The 15,368-nt window shown below is 47.9% G+C and overlaps 7 protein-coding genes across 7 annotated transcripts; 2 read left to right on the plus strand and 5 right to left on the minus strand.

Moving 5' to 3' along the window:
• Positions 1-139: 139 nt before the first annotated feature.
• Positions 140-2,621, plus strand: BT62DRAFT_540897 (uncharacterized protein). The gene is made up of 5 exons (XM_043181311.1): positions 140-371; positions 421-799; positions 849-1,673; positions 1,723-2,212; positions 2,266-2,621. Exons 1-5 carry the CDS (start codon positions 206-208, stop codon positions 2,443-2,445), a joined length of 2,040 nt encoding a protein of 679 aa, XP_043044362.1. The 5' UTR covers positions 140-205; the 3' UTR covers positions 2,446-2,621.
• Positions 2,622-3,317: 696 nt separating this feature from the next.
• On the minus strand, positions 3,318-4,418 carry BT62DRAFT_962721 (uncharacterized protein). Its single transcript, XM_043188653.1, has 2 exons — positions 4,157-4,418; positions 3,318-4,097 (listed from the first exon to the last, which is right to left on the minus strand). The coding sequence occupies exons 1-2, from the start codon at positions 4,370-4,372 to the stop codon at positions 3,462-3,464; spliced, it is 852 nt and encodes a 283-aa protein (XP_043044363.1). The 5' UTR covers positions 4,373-4,418; the 3' UTR covers positions 3,318-3,461.
• A 60-nt stretch (positions 4,419-4,478) lies between these two features.
• Positions 4,479-7,350, minus strand: BT62DRAFT_985079 (amino acid permease). The gene is made up of 19 exons (XM_043189908.1): positions 7,050-7,350; positions 6,990-6,997; positions 6,868-6,930; positions 6,761-6,810; positions 6,461-6,710; positions 6,308-6,400; positions 6,103-6,260; positions 5,981-6,048; positions 5,828-5,933; positions 5,747-5,777; positions 5,684-5,694; positions 5,556-5,631; positions 5,327-5,500; positions 5,150-5,270; positions 5,067-5,100; positions 4,965-5,007; positions 4,773-4,911; positions 4,681-4,719; positions 4,479-4,618 (listed from the first exon to the last, which is right to left on the minus strand). Coding segments are annotated over exons 1-19 (1,614 nt in total). The 5' UTR covers positions 7,199-7,350; the 3' UTR covers positions 4,479-4,617.
• Positions 7,351-8,431: 1,081 nt separating this feature from the next.
• BT62DRAFT_541122 (uncharacterized protein) lies at positions 8,432-9,454 on the minus strand. Its single transcript, XM_043181313.1, has one exon. It carries the CDS (start codon positions 9,171-9,173, stop codon positions 8,640-8,642), a length of 534 nt encoding a protein of 177 aa, XP_043044365.1. The 5' UTR covers positions 9,174-9,454; the 3' UTR covers positions 8,432-8,639.
• BT62DRAFT_541203 (uncharacterized protein) lies at positions 8,832-10,204 on the minus strand. Its single transcript, XM_043181315.1, has 4 exons — positions 10,001-10,204; positions 9,808-9,949; positions 9,668-9,762; positions 8,832-9,621 (listed from the first exon to the last, which is right to left on the minus strand). Exons 1-4 carry the CDS (start codon positions 10,047-10,049, stop codon positions 9,281-9,283), a joined length of 627 nt encoding a protein of 208 aa, XP_043044366.1. The 5' UTR covers positions 10,050-10,204; the 3' UTR covers positions 8,832-9,280.
• BT62DRAFT_541202 (uncharacterized protein) lies at positions 10,205-10,833 on the minus strand. Its single transcript, XM_043181314.1, has 3 exons — positions 10,602-10,833; positions 10,424-10,536; positions 10,205-10,375 (listed from the first exon to the last, which is right to left on the minus strand). The coding sequence occupies exons 1-3, from the start codon at positions 10,731-10,733 to the stop codon at positions 10,360-10,362; spliced, it is 261 nt and encodes an 86-aa protein (XP_043044367.1). The 5' UTR covers positions 10,734-10,833; the 3' UTR covers positions 10,205-10,359.
• A 1,893-nt stretch (positions 10,834-12,726) lies between these two features.
• Positions 12,727-15,352, plus strand: BT62DRAFT_1001714 (uncharacterized protein; the record flags this gene model as incomplete). Its single annotated transcript, XM_043176768.1, has 5 exons — positions 12,727-13,427; positions 13,477-14,126; positions 14,184-14,732; positions 14,790-15,083; positions 15,144-15,352. 5 exons carry the CDS (start codon positions 12,727-12,729, stop codon positions 15,350-15,352), a joined length of 2,403 nt encoding a protein of 800 aa, XP_043044368.1.
• Positions 15,353-15,368: the final 16 nt, after the last annotated feature.

Genomic DNA, 15,368 nt, shown 5'->3' on the forward strand with positions numbered 1-15,368 from the left:
TAGGACGACTTGTACTTATTATTTAACATGTAGATACTAGATATATACGACTTAATTATTCTTTGATACCTACGTTGGAAGTGGAACGCCATGTATTACAGGTCACGTGTAACGAGGTCACATTCACGTGTCATCTTATGTGTTCAACGTTGACTTGTCTTGACCACGACAGTCGCGACACGCTCATCATCACGTAGAGTCTTCAATGGAGCCATTCCGGAAATCAGAAGAATCCCATCAGATACAAGATGCTATTCGCAAGGAAATCACGCGACTTCAAGCTCAGCTCCAGTCCGACGTCCCAGCCTCACCAAAGAAGAACACGAAACGCCAACTAGGGAATACTTTGGCACCGTCAACACCATCTCCAAGTGAGTAGCTGTTTACCTTGTGTCTGCCGCCTCAAACTATCTACGTTAGAGAAGAACCGACAGATTCCTAAAGTTGGTACCGACTCAGCTATACCACCTCAACCACGTCCAGCGGCCAGAGTTCCCATTCCATCATCTTCCAATGTTCCGATATCATTGCCTCCAAAGCCCGCGCCCTCGGCCGTTTTGGCTAAATTGGCGCAAAGCAGCTCCCTCAGCCGCCGTGACGACGACGACGGAGAAGTCGAACCGTTGCGATCGATTGCATTTACCGACAAACCTGCTGAAGTGAAACTAACGGTTGGACAGCACCGGGATGAGAGACTGGCTCTTATTGAAGATCTTGAACCGGGCCCGTACGACCACAAGCCGCCGTTCGATGACCCTAATTTCGAGCAGCTGGAACCAAATTCGGGTATAAGGCTTTCGTGTGTACTCCGCTTAAGTCGATGTTTTTCTTCTCACTTGTTGTTCTAGCTCCCGCGTCCTGCCACATGAACACCTACAAGATTATTTGAGAGGACGTTTCTATATCTCCCCATCCCGACTCTACTCATGCGTACGCCCTCTTCCTGACAAAAGAGGATATGATGTCCCTGTGTTTAGCGATTGGGTTACTATCGCAGTCGTCGCCGAACGTGGTCCTATCAAGTACAGTAAAGCACCCGTGACCATCGAAGCAGATGACGAGGGCAAGAAAACAGACACGAAAGGGAAGGGAAAGCAGAAGGACCAGTCACCCAAACCATCGGGGAAGAAGTACGTTAATATGAAGCTTGTCGACTTTGGTTCGAGGTCACGCTCGGCGTCTTCCGCGACCGGTGGCAAGGCAGTCATACGTGGGGACGCTTTCCTGTCGTTGTTGTTGTTCGAGTCGGATGGTTTTGACGTAGAAACACGAGAGAACGGCTCGAAGGGGAAGATTTATAAGGGTGGGAGCCGCGGTGCCTTTGAATCAATGTCGAGACTGAAGGAGGGCGACGTCATCGCCTTGATGAATCCCAAAATCTTGAAACCATTTCAGGTATTCATGCTTTCTTTACACCGTGGACCGTCTGATCGTTCGCAGCATTCAACCAGCAACCCTCATCCCTCAAGCAATATCCTCGCACTGACACCGGAATCCGCTGGCACGATCACTACAATTGGTCGAGCAAAAGACCTAGGAATGTGTACAGTCCTTAAGCGTGATGGTTCGGTGTGCGGTTCATGGTGCGACAAACGTCTCAGCGATGTCTGTGAATGGCATATTCAGAATGCCGTTGAACGTCGTCGCGCCGCACGTCCTGAGTTCACCGCCTCGTAAGTAATATAGGCTCTGAGATGATTCGCGCTCATTCTTCTTTTCCAGGACTTCTGGCATGTCTAACACTGCAATAAAGAAACGAAAACCTGCTTATGATCCTGCACGGCAATGGGGTTTAAACCCTGCTGACGCAGAGGGATCAGCGACTTATGTACTCTCTGGACACGTCGTAAAGGGCTCAGGTCTGAGTTCGTTAGAGATTTCGGAAAATATTGGGAGAGAGGGGCAAGCAAAGGCACAGCGACTACGCGCCAAAGATGCAGATAAGGCTCTCAAAACCCTTTTGGACCGAGATAAGGAGGGCATGAAGGCGGTGGTTGCAGCTAGGGAGTATACCCAGAAGAAGGATAAGAAAGGAAAAGAGGAAGGGAGGAAGAGGAAACGAAAGGACAATGAAGAAGATCTCGAGACCGAACCATATGCAAAGGCAACTACCCCGAAGAGCCATTATAGTGCAGAGATGGTCAAGCAGCTGGGCTTCAATCCCGCGGCGAGAACGGGTCAACAACGAGAGGACTCCCTTCTGATGAAAAAGGTCTGTTGATACTCAAATGCCATTGCTTCGGTGTCATTGATGTTTCTCTATAGCTCGGTGTGCTAGCAGCTATGCAGTCATCGAAGCGAAAGTTCAATTTGGCGCCGCGACCCGGACTGAGAGTGCGGTCTAATGTTACGGTGCCGGTCGGAGAGAAAGATCTGCCTTTGACTACGCAGAGAGCTGGGAACGCTGGCACTGAGGATGTCGTGATGGTTGATCTCGACGACTGAATATTGGTTTTGTATGATATCCATTTTTACGTATCTAGTTGACATTGCTATTATAACCAGTGGCGATTATCGGATTTGGGTGACCTTGAACTTTCGTCTTGGATTTCCCGTACCCCAATTCTCTAATGCGACAAGATGAGATATCTTTCAGTTCTTTGGCTACAGAATCAAATCTCTAGCCTCGCCAATGGTCATATTCTGGTGCATCACACATAAGAGAATTCATTCGATTTTAGCTATGCTTCACTGTTAGTTACTTCATTCTATCCTCTCAATTCTTCCTACACGAACAAACTAGGTATGTCCTCTCATCATGATAATGAATACATACCGCTCATATTATCCTCCCCAAGACAAGCATCCATTTGGGGGCAATCTCGTTCTCTTCATGTCGCACTAAACTAGCTTCAATGACAGGATACTATAGCACACTTTGTAAGACTCCAGGTGACTAGCACCTGGCAAAACGAGTAACTCACGCTGCTAAGTACGAGCAAGACAACCCAACGGATGATTGCTTTGTGGTTCATGTTTTTTGGGAGGAAAGACTCAGATGATAGGGTGGGTTTTGTATCCAGCTGCGGCCTATCCAGCTTAGTTCATGTTGAGCTCCGGAAAGACTACATCAAAATCATTTGCCGGCCCTGATGAGAGACTTTTACGATATACCCCGGACAGTTCGTATTACTCTAGGCACACCATTCAATGATTTGCTTTCGTGTCGATCTGGGCTTTTCATCGGCAACCATTAGGTGATATACCTCTGCCAGCCGTAGCAACGGATTTTTTTATACCCATCATCTACAGATGTTGTCTTTTAACAGCAGCAGCCAGTTTATGGGATTCAGATTTCGAAGATACACGCAAATCGTGCAAAACCAAGTACCTTTATCCATATATTTCGTCTAGTACACAACAGTCAGTGACTACTACATTCAGAATTGAGATCGCGAGTATACAAGTGCGCCTGTTTGGGGGCCTTGAGGGTCAAGATGTTGACCTTTGCCCTTCTGTGTCTATTGTATCTTCGTCTTCCCCTTTCCCTTCTTCACCCCTGCTAAGGACGACAGTTTGGCCTTCCACACTCTCAACCCAAAGAGAATCGTATATATATAGCTGCTGACGGCCTTGGCCCCCAATGAGCTCAACGCGAAAGCTGGCCTCACTTCAAAAGGCACGACCTCATCAAACGCCGGATGAACCGTCATCGCGCTATACACGACGGCCACAAGAGAGCCAGCCCATACATCTAGTGATCCCCAGAATCCTACGCCGCTCCGTAAAAACACGGGAGTCCCAAAGCTCCATTCTGGAGTCCATGTCTTGAGAGTAGCGGCTGACGCGCCGCCTCCACAGGAAACGACCGCACCGATGATAATGTGGAATAGGGCCGATGAAGTCAACTTGCTATCTATGGCGGGGTTGGATGAGATCATAGCAAGGGTACTTGTTACAGCATTAGCCCGAAGGAGACCGTCGAGAGGAAATAGCACGAGATCGAGGTTTGGACTGGTGAGGATGTTGGGGAAAATAGCAAAGAGAATGGTAACAACAAGATGAGGAACGATGTAGTTGATGTACGGGTTGATGCAGAATAAAATTGGTGATGGAATGGATAAGAGGGTATGCGAAAGAACCATTCCTCCCCAGCACTAGGAAGGAAGCCAGTTAGTCAATACAGCATTTACGATAATACTTTTTAAATCCTTACCATTATAAGGTATCCTGTGATGTACGTTCCCCAAGAAAGTTTACTTCCTGTCCTCCTCATATTATTCTGATAAGCCATGGAGACCCTTGTTGCATGGAGAGTAGAAGCCCATGGATACGGAAACAAGGTAGGATGAACTCGAGTAGTTGTCAGAAAGGTAAGAGCATCAGCAAAGGGACGCAATGCGTACGCAAATGCTTGAGCCAGCGCCGCCATGGATGATGCTCGTTAAGAAGGATCCCGAATCCAGGTTCGATCGTCAACGTGTTCTCAGAAGAGGACGGACTAAAGATATTCCGCATTCCTTCCGGAAGATTCCGGCCCATAATCTTTCAATTTTGCATCTCGTACACATATGCATACTGTACACCGTTATAGCTAATACGTCCTCTAGAACAAGACAGTTTTTATCTTCAAAATAAATATACTGATCCCAAATGTAGACGTGATTCGCCGCTACATCTAGCAAGTCAGGAATCAGACACTGAAAAAACCAAGGATGCCACAGATGAATGGAATCTTACCAACATGCGACAAAGGCCTTTGGAGGCGCCTCATCTTCTCTAGTATATTACACTTTGGAAGGGGTGAAAATCGGAAAGACAGAGAAACTTACGTCGCAGAAATCACCTCTGCAACTTCGCCAACAAAGTCCATGTCTTTCGTTTTCATCATAAATTGCCGGTGATAAATCGCAGAACAGATCCACATCGTTGGAAACATCACCAAAGGAAGATATTTAGTTATGAAGCTATCTGTAGGGCCAGTCAGTATCATATTCGTTACTAAAGAAATGGTAAGGCTTAACCCGTTGCCCATTGTCCTTTCAGAAATACGGACCAACCACTGAACTGTGTACCAGCAGTCGTGAGAACGGTAATCGAAACTGGTTACGTATGGTGGAACCCACAAAAGCAATGATGATCGAGAAAATCATCGAGTACCTTTAAGGTAATGAAAACGATGTACTTTTACGAAGTGAGCTTGACTTACCATGCCAAGTATGGATTCAACCTGTTATAATAAGGTAATTCCTTTCGGTCAATTCCCTGTGCCTTGAGCCCAGCGTAAAATCGTATATATGTAATGCTGATACCAAACCACGACATGAGTCCTGACAAATACTTAGTTAAGGTAGTTAAGGTGATCAAATTCATGATTGTCATATACCTGCGACAGCTGCAATACTGGCGAACCAACCAAAAACTTTCCCAGCTGTTTCGTTCACAGACATGTACGCCAGCAGTCCAGAAGAAGCGCAAGTTAGTATGGAGACGATAGGCAGGCCATTCTTCAAAGTAATCAAGAACACTCTTGGTGCATTTCCAGTCGCAGCCAAACCATCTAGAAAAAGGGCATAAACGAATTGCAAACGAAAGGGACGAAACATTCATCTTACACAGCGCACGAGAACTGGTGTAAAGATCACTAGCAGCGGCGGACCATGCCGATGTCAATAGTGCCGCGTTGATGATCTTTGAAAATATCTGTTTGCGTGGAATCAGGCAATTCTAGTGCGTGGCTCACATGAGGAAGCACTGACAAAACGGCTCAGAGAGTGGACGATACTAGACACCAGTGAATACACACCAGAGAGTCCAGCATTTTCAATAGCAATTACCTAGTGAGCTATGGTTAACTGGTTGTGGCGATGCACACATGCACACTTACAAATGGTGACGACGCCGCAGTTCCATCGTTTAAATTTAGTCTTGCATCACTCGACGGAACTAATAGGCCAATGACCAAGGTACCAAGAATATAGAACAAAATGATCCTTTCTGATGTATGAATAATTTGCAGAGCTGAGGGACCAAATCGCACCGAACGTAAACCTTCCTGATAGCTTTGGGTAAGGTCTGTCGGGGATTCTTTGCTTCTCCGGCGGATATCTGCACGTAATGATTGGTCTTCTAGTGTCCTTTACGGGAAAGAGTAATACCTACGGCGACAACCTCTGTACCAATGAAAGAGAATGCGGCTTGCGTTAAGACTGTCCAGAAGCCCAGGAACTGTCCCTTTGCGCCGGTGATACCTTGATAATTAACGAATGGCCCTGGGTTCTTCCAGTATCGAAAGCCAAGACGATCGCGATTTGGTCCGCCTGGGTAAGTTTGAATACAATTGTATACACGGATACTGTGGACGTACCCCCGAGATCAAGGATAACACCAAGGATGATGAGGCCAACGATTGCAATCACCTTGATGGAAGCAAAGATAAATTCCGCTTCGCCGTATGTACCTGAGTAATGTGCGTCAACAATAATTCGTTGTAGTAATTGCACAATGTTAGAATGAGAACCTGCTCCGAACAGATTGATGATAACAGCGACCCCAAGACACATCGTTATCCAAGCCGCGTTGTTGATATCTTTATTCCAATAGTTGATGAGGATGGTTGCCGCGGACAGCTCCACTGGAATGCCAATGGTCCAATTGTACCACGCATTCCAGCCAATGGTAAATGATAATGCGGGTCCAACGAAACGCTCGGCCATTTTGATGTGTCCTCCAGGGAGTGGCAAGAAGGCAATCATTTCACCGAGAGATACCTATCCACACCATAATTAAGTAAACGAGGTAAAAGGTACCTCTAACAGACCATAACACTGAAACATAAACTCCCAATGGTCACGTATCCAAGTAACAGACCTAATGGTTGAGTAACGCGTTAGTAAGGAAGTAAAATTCACGAATTCATCCACATACCGACAGGTCCGCCAGTTTGTAAGGAAGAAGCGGTACCTAAGAATAGACCAGTTCCAATGACACCTACAAAATTGCATACTGGAAGCCACCGGTGTACAATGAGTACTAGAAAGGGTACTCACCACCAAGGCTACCATGACTAGATCAGCATTTCGATAGGCCAAAAAAATCTCTGACCTTACCTGATCATCGCAATATGTCGGTCCTTCAGCTGGCGCTGCAGGGGTGTGTACTGAAAGTCTTCGTTTCCGCCTAGAGACTCGACGTCAAGGGCATCCGGCACATTTGAAGTAGTTGGCACAGAGAAACGCTTTGTGGTGTCCGTGGGCATTGTTGTGGAAAAAGTAAGCTGAGTCAAAGGTGTTGGTTGGAATTTATAGTAATCGCAAAGTTCGAGGCCATGGTTTCAACAGATTGGGAAATGGCCACGCTCTAAGAAAATAGCATTCATCCAGAGACATATCCCTGAAATTTTCTTGCGAGATGTACACGGTGATTGAAATAAGATTATATTAAGATGTCCAGATCTGAGCCGATGGGAATTACGTCGGCGAAATCGGGCCCATTCCGCGTAAACACTTAAAAAAGCTTGAACTTGCACCGAACTTAGCTTGAACATTCGAACGACCATTCCTTCATGAACAGAACATATAATCGTTATCCTATGGCTGACAGATTGTCTCTCTCACATATCCAGTGCGCCTAATAACGGCATTCCGCTCAATTCCAAAACCATGTGGAATTCGAACTCTGCTCTGTGATCGGTTCCTGCTTTGAATGAAGACGTTGAATTCAAGTCTGTAAAAAAAATCATCACCGGTGGCTATAAGCGACGACGACGGAACAATCAGGCATGACGCTAGAACGATATAGCGAAGTCTCCCACTCGCACTCACAGCACCGTATCATCATCAGTCGGCGCTTATTGCCGTTCTTAATGTATATACCAATTTCTTTCGACGGTCTTATCCCAGCATTTTGGTTAGGCACCCTAATTCTATACTGACTGTGGTGCTGTTCACCACCTTACCAGGGTCAGTATCTTCATCTGCCATGACGCCACTCTAATGTTAACTTAATCGAGCGCTTGTAATTGGGGTACATTCCACGCAGAGCGATACCGCTTTACACCAGGATCTTGATGCTTCCTGGATTGATGCAAGATGTGATCCTTCTAATGGGACATTCTCTGCAATGGGCATAGTCGATATCAGGATCTACCGAAGCTATCAAAATATAGCTGTAGTGCGTATATGTGAACCGGGTAAGGCCAGGAACTAGACCTAACTTCAAGAGTACATTATGCCCTCTATTCTGGTAACGGAAAAACTCAACAATCTGGGGCTCGAGGTCCATAGCATTTCTTGGCTCCGCCCTCTCCGACCGAGACTTAGGTCGATCCTTTCAAACGAGCATATCAAGGGTTGACCCCAAGATAAAAAGTTGCTTATCTGCTGCTGACCATATCAACCACACATCGCGCCCCAGATACTGAAGACGAACAACACAAAATCTACACACGGGAAAGTTAAGCCTGATTGTGTTCACGGATTTTTAACTCGCCTATTGGCAGCGATAAGAAAGCGCGTAGCTCTGGAATTGAAATTATGTCCGCCGAGAAATTGCCTTGTGTGAGTGCAGAACATCATGTAATGTTCGTCACCAAGCGCTTCAATTCATCTTGCGCTTCGGCAGTCGATGCTAAATTTATATTTTTCTTGGTGCAAACAGTCGGTACACCGTCGATCACCGACCGAGGACCACCCTTGATGTCATGTAGACAAATGGTTGACTGCCCGTTGACTTCGATTCAGGTCCCCGTTCCTCGAATCGGTATGATCGTTCATGTATTGTGAGGTCTCCGCAGAGTATTCTGAACAGCATCGTACAAATTTGTCTACCTTCAACAAACCTGTGGCCTCCTTCCGTACATGCAGCATTTGAGGGACAGGTAGCAGGCAATCTGGTGGAAGGGGTGAAGGCTGCATATACTCTGAGAGGACGTCGTCTGTTATGCTGATCCCGTGATGACCATCTCCTTCCTCCACGTCCACAACCGGGGAACTTGTCGTTATTGAAGGAAGAAGGTATGCGTGACCGGAATTCCTTCGTGAAGGCGATCTAGTCAACTGCTGTGAATGCGAAGAATGAGAGGAATCGCATCGCCTGGATGATCGAGAAAATGTCGAGCGACATTCGCTATATTTCCGTCCGCTGTCACGGTAGTACATCGGAGGCGCAAAGTAAGGCATTTGTCTCGTTCCTTCTCGTGGCATCTCGACGGGCATGAAAAGCGGAACTGGCATGGCGGATCCATAGTGACAGATATCGTCCTGACTCTTGGACAGCACGTCGCTATGATACGACCTGAAACTTCCAAAACTCGAATTGCATGACAGCTAGCTTCTCTGCGTCACGTGTACGTTCTTGGTCCAATTGGCGATTGTGACGAATGCGGAGACATGCAGCCAGCGACGAGAAGAATGGCGCCTACACAAGGGAGGGGCACGACAAACGCAGTGACGGGGGGTGGGGGCCGTGTCGCAAGAATATTTATTGGAGATACTGGTAGAGACGTAGGGTCGACGGCGGGTGGAGCTACAGGTGTGCTGCCGGCTGGAGATGAAGCTGGAGACGAAGGGCCGCTTGGCAGAGGAGAAGTAACGAAGGGTGACTGAGCGGTATTACTATTAGGCGTTGATGCTAGTGCTGGCGCAGACATGGCATTCTGCACAGTTTCAGAGGAACATGTAGCTACATGTATGTCAATCGAGAACAATAACGTAGAGGATATACTGACGCGAAAGCAGAAACAGAGGCAAGCGATACTTTCTACCAAAGTCGTCCATCATGAGAAGGTAAGAAATCTCGTCAGAGGTGACATTTGGAATGGCCCTAATAATCTTGAGAATTGTGATTAACCAAGTGTTAAATACTCACATTGAAACGAAGTCAGACCCGTTACCGCGCCGAATAGTAGGCCAAACTGTTTCTCCACTGCCGCTTCCATCGCCATCATCGGATATCTGGTCATCACTATCCCAGGAGTTCACTTGTGGCGACGGCGGCGAGTTGGTACAAACTTTAAAAAAAAAGGTGAAACGGTGGATGAATCTGTCTGCCATCTCCCCACCACGATGTCCTTTGGACAGAACTTGTCTCCTGCTGCAGCGGTTTCCCATTGTACTTCACCGCGACCGCGTTCGGATAGGAAAATGAACACTAGAGTGATTCTAAGGGCGCGTCCAGCGCGCGAGTTTGGATACCGCGTGGTGGAGTTGAGGATAGAAAATGATGTGAATGAGGCCAGCCTCGATGAGTAGGATGTAACGGCTTGCGTTGTGGTGGCAGGGAGAAAAAGAGAATGGGAGGCGTGACTGTAGCCGGATATTTGGTCAGTGGCTCAACTGGGTGTCGACGCCATCGAGTCAACTTCCATGCTCATTTCTGCTGACGATGACGACAACTCCAGCGTTTGAGCAGAAAACTGGTCTAGTTGCTGCCTGTTCTATCTCAGTGAAGGTTTCTGGCGCGTATATCGTTGTCGTTGTCGTACCTCTTCCTGTCTCGCAGCTGGGTGAGCATCTCGATTACCTCGTCCTGCTCATCAATCCTCAGTTCACCCCCAGCAAGTTCAGCGGCCAAGTCCTTTGCCTGTGCTATCGAGCTCTTAAAGTCGTTCGTCTGTTATGGTACTGAGCGGGTACTGTAACTGGCCGAGCGGGGTCACATACTGCGTGCAGGAGTGCCTGTTTCGCCTGAGGCGTTGCCGTTCCCTCGGGCTTTTGGGTGAGTTCGAGTATCTTCACTAGCTTGGCGAGTAGACCTTCATACAGAGACATCGGTAGGACGCTGCTGCTAGACATGGTAAGAGGAGGACACGAGTAATAAGCAATCCAGCTGCCACCATCAAACTCCGGCGAAATTACGGAATGATCTCTCAGTTGACGAATCTTGTTGGATTCTGGTCTCGTATCGAATTATCCAGTTATTCGCAAGCGCATCATAGATTTTTTACAACGAGCCTAGGTACGCAGCTAAGTGACTATTTATCTCGACTTTGAGGATACTCATACAAGTGTGATTCAGCGCTCAGATACCTCAATAAGCACCATTTTTCTGCCAACGTGGCGACCCCAATCTTTACTAGAATGATCGACATGCATGCTCCCGGTGCACTGCGTCGTCTAATTCTATGCGCAGGGATTCAACCGAGGTTCCATCTAGGCTCAGTTCAAGAACGCTTTGTCGGCTCCGACAGTCATCCACACTAGTAAGATTTGTTCCTCAACATCATTTGACCGCACGCCTGATTTTTCCTTTCCAGAGCTGTGATCTCGAAGAAACATTTCGTCCAGGATAGCACAGGGATCATGGAGTCTCCATCTTTTGTGGCTCCTAGGTTGAAATGATTGAACAGAATCAACAACCAAAGTCACTCCTATGGCACGTGCTGAGGCTTTATGATACAACACGTGGTTTCTTCATACTCGATTAGGTTTGATCTTTCAATATACGTGTATCGCAAGACCTGATTGTCATCTGCGGCCGTTTACCCGAATACTTGAATACAGAATGAATCTGCCGAGGTGCGCAATGGATGCGATTGCGTACTATAAAACAGTAACGAACTAACCCCAGTCCAACCCCTTGATATCCCTCTACAGATAGGATGTTCAGTGGAACCTGCAATATCATTAGCTTTTGCTGGGACGAGGCCAGATCTCGTCGCAGTTCCTTTGAGGACGAGTTTTGGTTAGCTGCCTTTAGCTGCGGTCCCAGCGTGGCAAGGAACCGTTCGATGCCAAGCCAGTTCCAGTAAGCGAATGTCTTCATTATGGAATGACTGTTTGATTTTGCCTTTGTTTTGAGGAGAGAACCAGTTGCCGAAGCAACTCCCGGATTATAATCTGATAAACAACTGCTATGAGACAAGAAATCTTAGCCCGACAGTTGGTTCACGATTAACCATCGTAACTTATTATTGGGCGCCGAGTGTTACGAGACACTCGGACGCCGACCCGTTTCACCTGCCGCCGAACCCACAGTTCGTGCGAACTGTCATCCATTTTGAACACTTTATTGTAGAGGTTCCGACGGGGTCGATGGTATCGGCCTACGAGTGGGGGTCGGAGATGCTCCGCAGCTAAGAGCCAGCCTCCACTTCCTTGGTCCCTGGCATCAGTGCCGGGCCGACAGATGCAAAGAAGACGAAGTACCTGCGGTCTACATGTGTCGTTCAGACTTGTTCTCACGTTTCTGAGAACGTTCCTGCGTAGTCCTGCCTCCTCATTTTCCTAGCAGCCAAACCGGTTTGATACAGCCCAGGGCTCATTTTCCTATCCTGCTACAGACTTTGGGGGGAAGAAGCTTTCGCCAATTTAATCAACCGCTACTTTGCTTCAACCCGACGGATCTCGGCGCTTTATCAACTATTGTCCCGTTCCCGTGGAGCCGGCAAATTACGTATCTTGGGTTGATATTTCCATTTATCACCTATTATCGCCCAGGAAATTGCTTGGAAACTGAGTACTGAGCTTTTGAACGTGTTGAAAGCCTTCTTCCTGGCCTCTCGACGATCTCAATACTTCTGATATTCGGCGAAAATTTTTTTGACCATGGTTAACTGTACAGACTGGGTACATGTTCTTGGAAACCATCTAAAAATTTCGCTCCATTAGGCTTGGCAGGGTTATAGTTGATGTCGTCAGCTGTGCACCGGACTATGCACACGATCAATTTTGTGCACACGTCTTGTCCAACAATCTGTTACCAATGCTTAGACGATCTTAGTTCTTCGGTGATATTTCATTGGACACTTTCGTTCATAATCTTCTTTCTTCCTTCTCTCACTCCTTCATGGCGACTGGGTCCATCCAGCTCTCCCCTTACCCCGACTCTCCCGCTCACTATTCCGACTTCGATGACGATGCATCCTATACTTATTCTGCATCTACCAACAGCTGGCATGCAAGATTCATACAAGCCCTCCGCGGACACGATTACTCTCCACTCCCCTCTCTTCCCCAAACATCAATATCGCCGAAGAAATTGCTACCGCGGGTCTTGGCACTAATATGGGTGCCCATAGGCGTTGTAGCTGTCATGGGTATGCTATACCTTTTTTACCCCTCTTCAAGATACCACTATGACTATCTATCCATCCCTATATGCCATGCCAATATTTCACGGCGGACCTCAATTGATCTCCAACAATGGCAGACCAAATACTCCCCTTCCGCTCTTTGCACGCCCACAAACCGACACTCAATCCCAGAATTAACATACTCACATTCCAGTACTTACGACCAGTTTACAAGCCATCGCAATGCAAGTCCCCCACCGTTCAGCCTGCTCCCTGTAACGCCGATCCCCGGCGTGTGTCTAGAGGATTACTTCAGTGGGCAACCGTGTAGCTGCACGGGTCATGAGAACATAACAGCAGAGCCGATAGATATTGTTTGGGCTTGGGTGAATGGGAGTGATCCGTTGCACATTGTAGCACTAGAAGAGACTCAGCGTGTGAACGGTTACGGTACTTCGAAGCCCAAACTCTACCGGTGCGTGGCAACATTTTTCTCTTGTCTTTTTCAACTAATTGGACCACAGAAACCACAATGAACTAAAATATTCCATGCGCTCCGCCCTCAAGCATTTTCGTCATGGTCTTGGCTCTTTTCATTTGTTGACGTCTGACAACGCGGCTGACGTCTCGGGGGAAGGCTCGGAGGAAATACGGTACGGCCAACTTCCTCAGTGGCTATCTGGTTCGCAATGGCACGATGGAAATGTTTCATTAGACATTCAACATCATTCTCAATTCTTTGTGCCCGGTGCCTATTCTGGTCCTACGTTCAACAGCTTTGCCATCGAGTCCCAGTTAGGCGACCTATGCGGCGTTTCAGAGAATTTCATCTATATGAACGATGACTACTTCTTCCATGGTGACGTCGAGACGGAAGACTTCTATACACACTTCTATGGTCTAGTTCTTCGATTCGAATACTGGTTGGTCGTCCCTCCTCAGAACCCGTCTAAGAAGCCGCCGGAAGGGGAGTGGAGACCTCTCGAGTATAGCAGCCATCTGCTATCTAAGCGGTTTGGAAACCGTTCGCGACCGTACATTGTACACGCCCAAAAGGCGATCAGTATGCCCATAATGAACGAAATGGCTGCCGGAATGTGGGCTGAAGAGTTCAATGCGACGGCTCGCCGACCATTCAGAGGAATGAACGGGCATGGTGCACCCGGGGGTGATAGTATGTTGATATATAAACGCGTCAATCGCAGAGGAAACTAATGGTGTCGCGCTCCAGGTTCTCCCGTCCCTGATGGCGACGACGTTCACCCTGGGTTCATGTTCGGCAACTTCCTCATTGATCGCGCACGGGAAGCGCTCCTATGGTCATGGGTAGTGGCTCGTATCGGTGGGAACGGAACACCCCCATCCGAAGGTCGCGCTTGGGATGATGAAGATGCGTGGACGTACGTCCACGCTTATCGAGCGTGGAGTGAAATCGGGGGTGAAGCTGGTGCAGCGTCCGTGTCAGTCGCGCAGCCCGAGAGGGAAACGCTCAGTTACGTCCGTGTTGAAGATACTGTGCATTCGAGATTGGACCACATGGAAAGCCAGTACTCGTTCTCTTCACAGGACGGATGTCCGCTGGAGTATACCTATCCCAACTCACCCGGTCACCCACCCGGCCTTTCTTCAGATCCGCATTACACCAGTTACGGGTCTTCTCAGGCTGCGGATTGCGTCGTCAGATGGGACAAGTGCTTCGAGAAAAAAGGGGAGCCAATAGCGACTGCGAGTGAATTTTTCGTTCATGTTGCCTTCGAGGAAGTCAGTTGCGGTGACTGCAGTAAGCTTATCTTTCCCTATACTTCCAGACTCGACTTCTGAAATATTTTCAATACAGTGATCCGAGCGCTCATGAGCGCCTCTGGACCTCTGGGCCTGTCCGAGTTTCTCCCGTCCCCAAACCGAACTATTCCTTTACAATTCTCCTTCTTGGCGGATCGTAACGACACAGGGCTGAGCTCACCTCATCTCCCGTTGACGACCGAATATCATGCCAAGGATTTTGTGCTGGATACCGTGATGGCTCCATGGGCCCGGGAAGCCTTCAGGCGACGAGGCTGGGCATCAGTGGAAGGTATCAATGTCAGAGAGTGGACCATGATGGTGTTGCAGAGGTATCGCTATGTTGTTGGTACGTCATCTTGGATCCTCTTTCCCGTCTTTCCCGACTGATAGTGACGTGTTACATCAGGGGAGCTACCGTTTAGGTTCGTGTCAATAACGGATGCCAGCGAAGCTCGCAGTACTGTTAAGGAGCTCCGAGAAAATGATAAACTCAGATTGGTATGTATCAACGACGACGTGACTGAGGAATCGGATGTTCCGGCGGTGGACCATGCGTTGCAAGGGTGGTTTTATGAGAAATGGCCAACACCAGCAGAGTGGGAGTCAGTAAGTTAAGAATAACACTAATATC

The sequence above is a fragment of the Guyanagaster necrorhizus genome (genome assembly GCF_019112545.1).
Source record: "Guyanagaster necrorhizus MCA 3950 unplaced genomic scaffold BT62scaffold_4, whole genome shotgun sequence".
In the NCBI taxonomy this organism is placed as follows: Eukaryota; Fungi; Basidiomycota; class Agaricomycetes; order Agaricales; family Physalacriaceae; genus Guyanagaster; species Guyanagaster necrorhizus.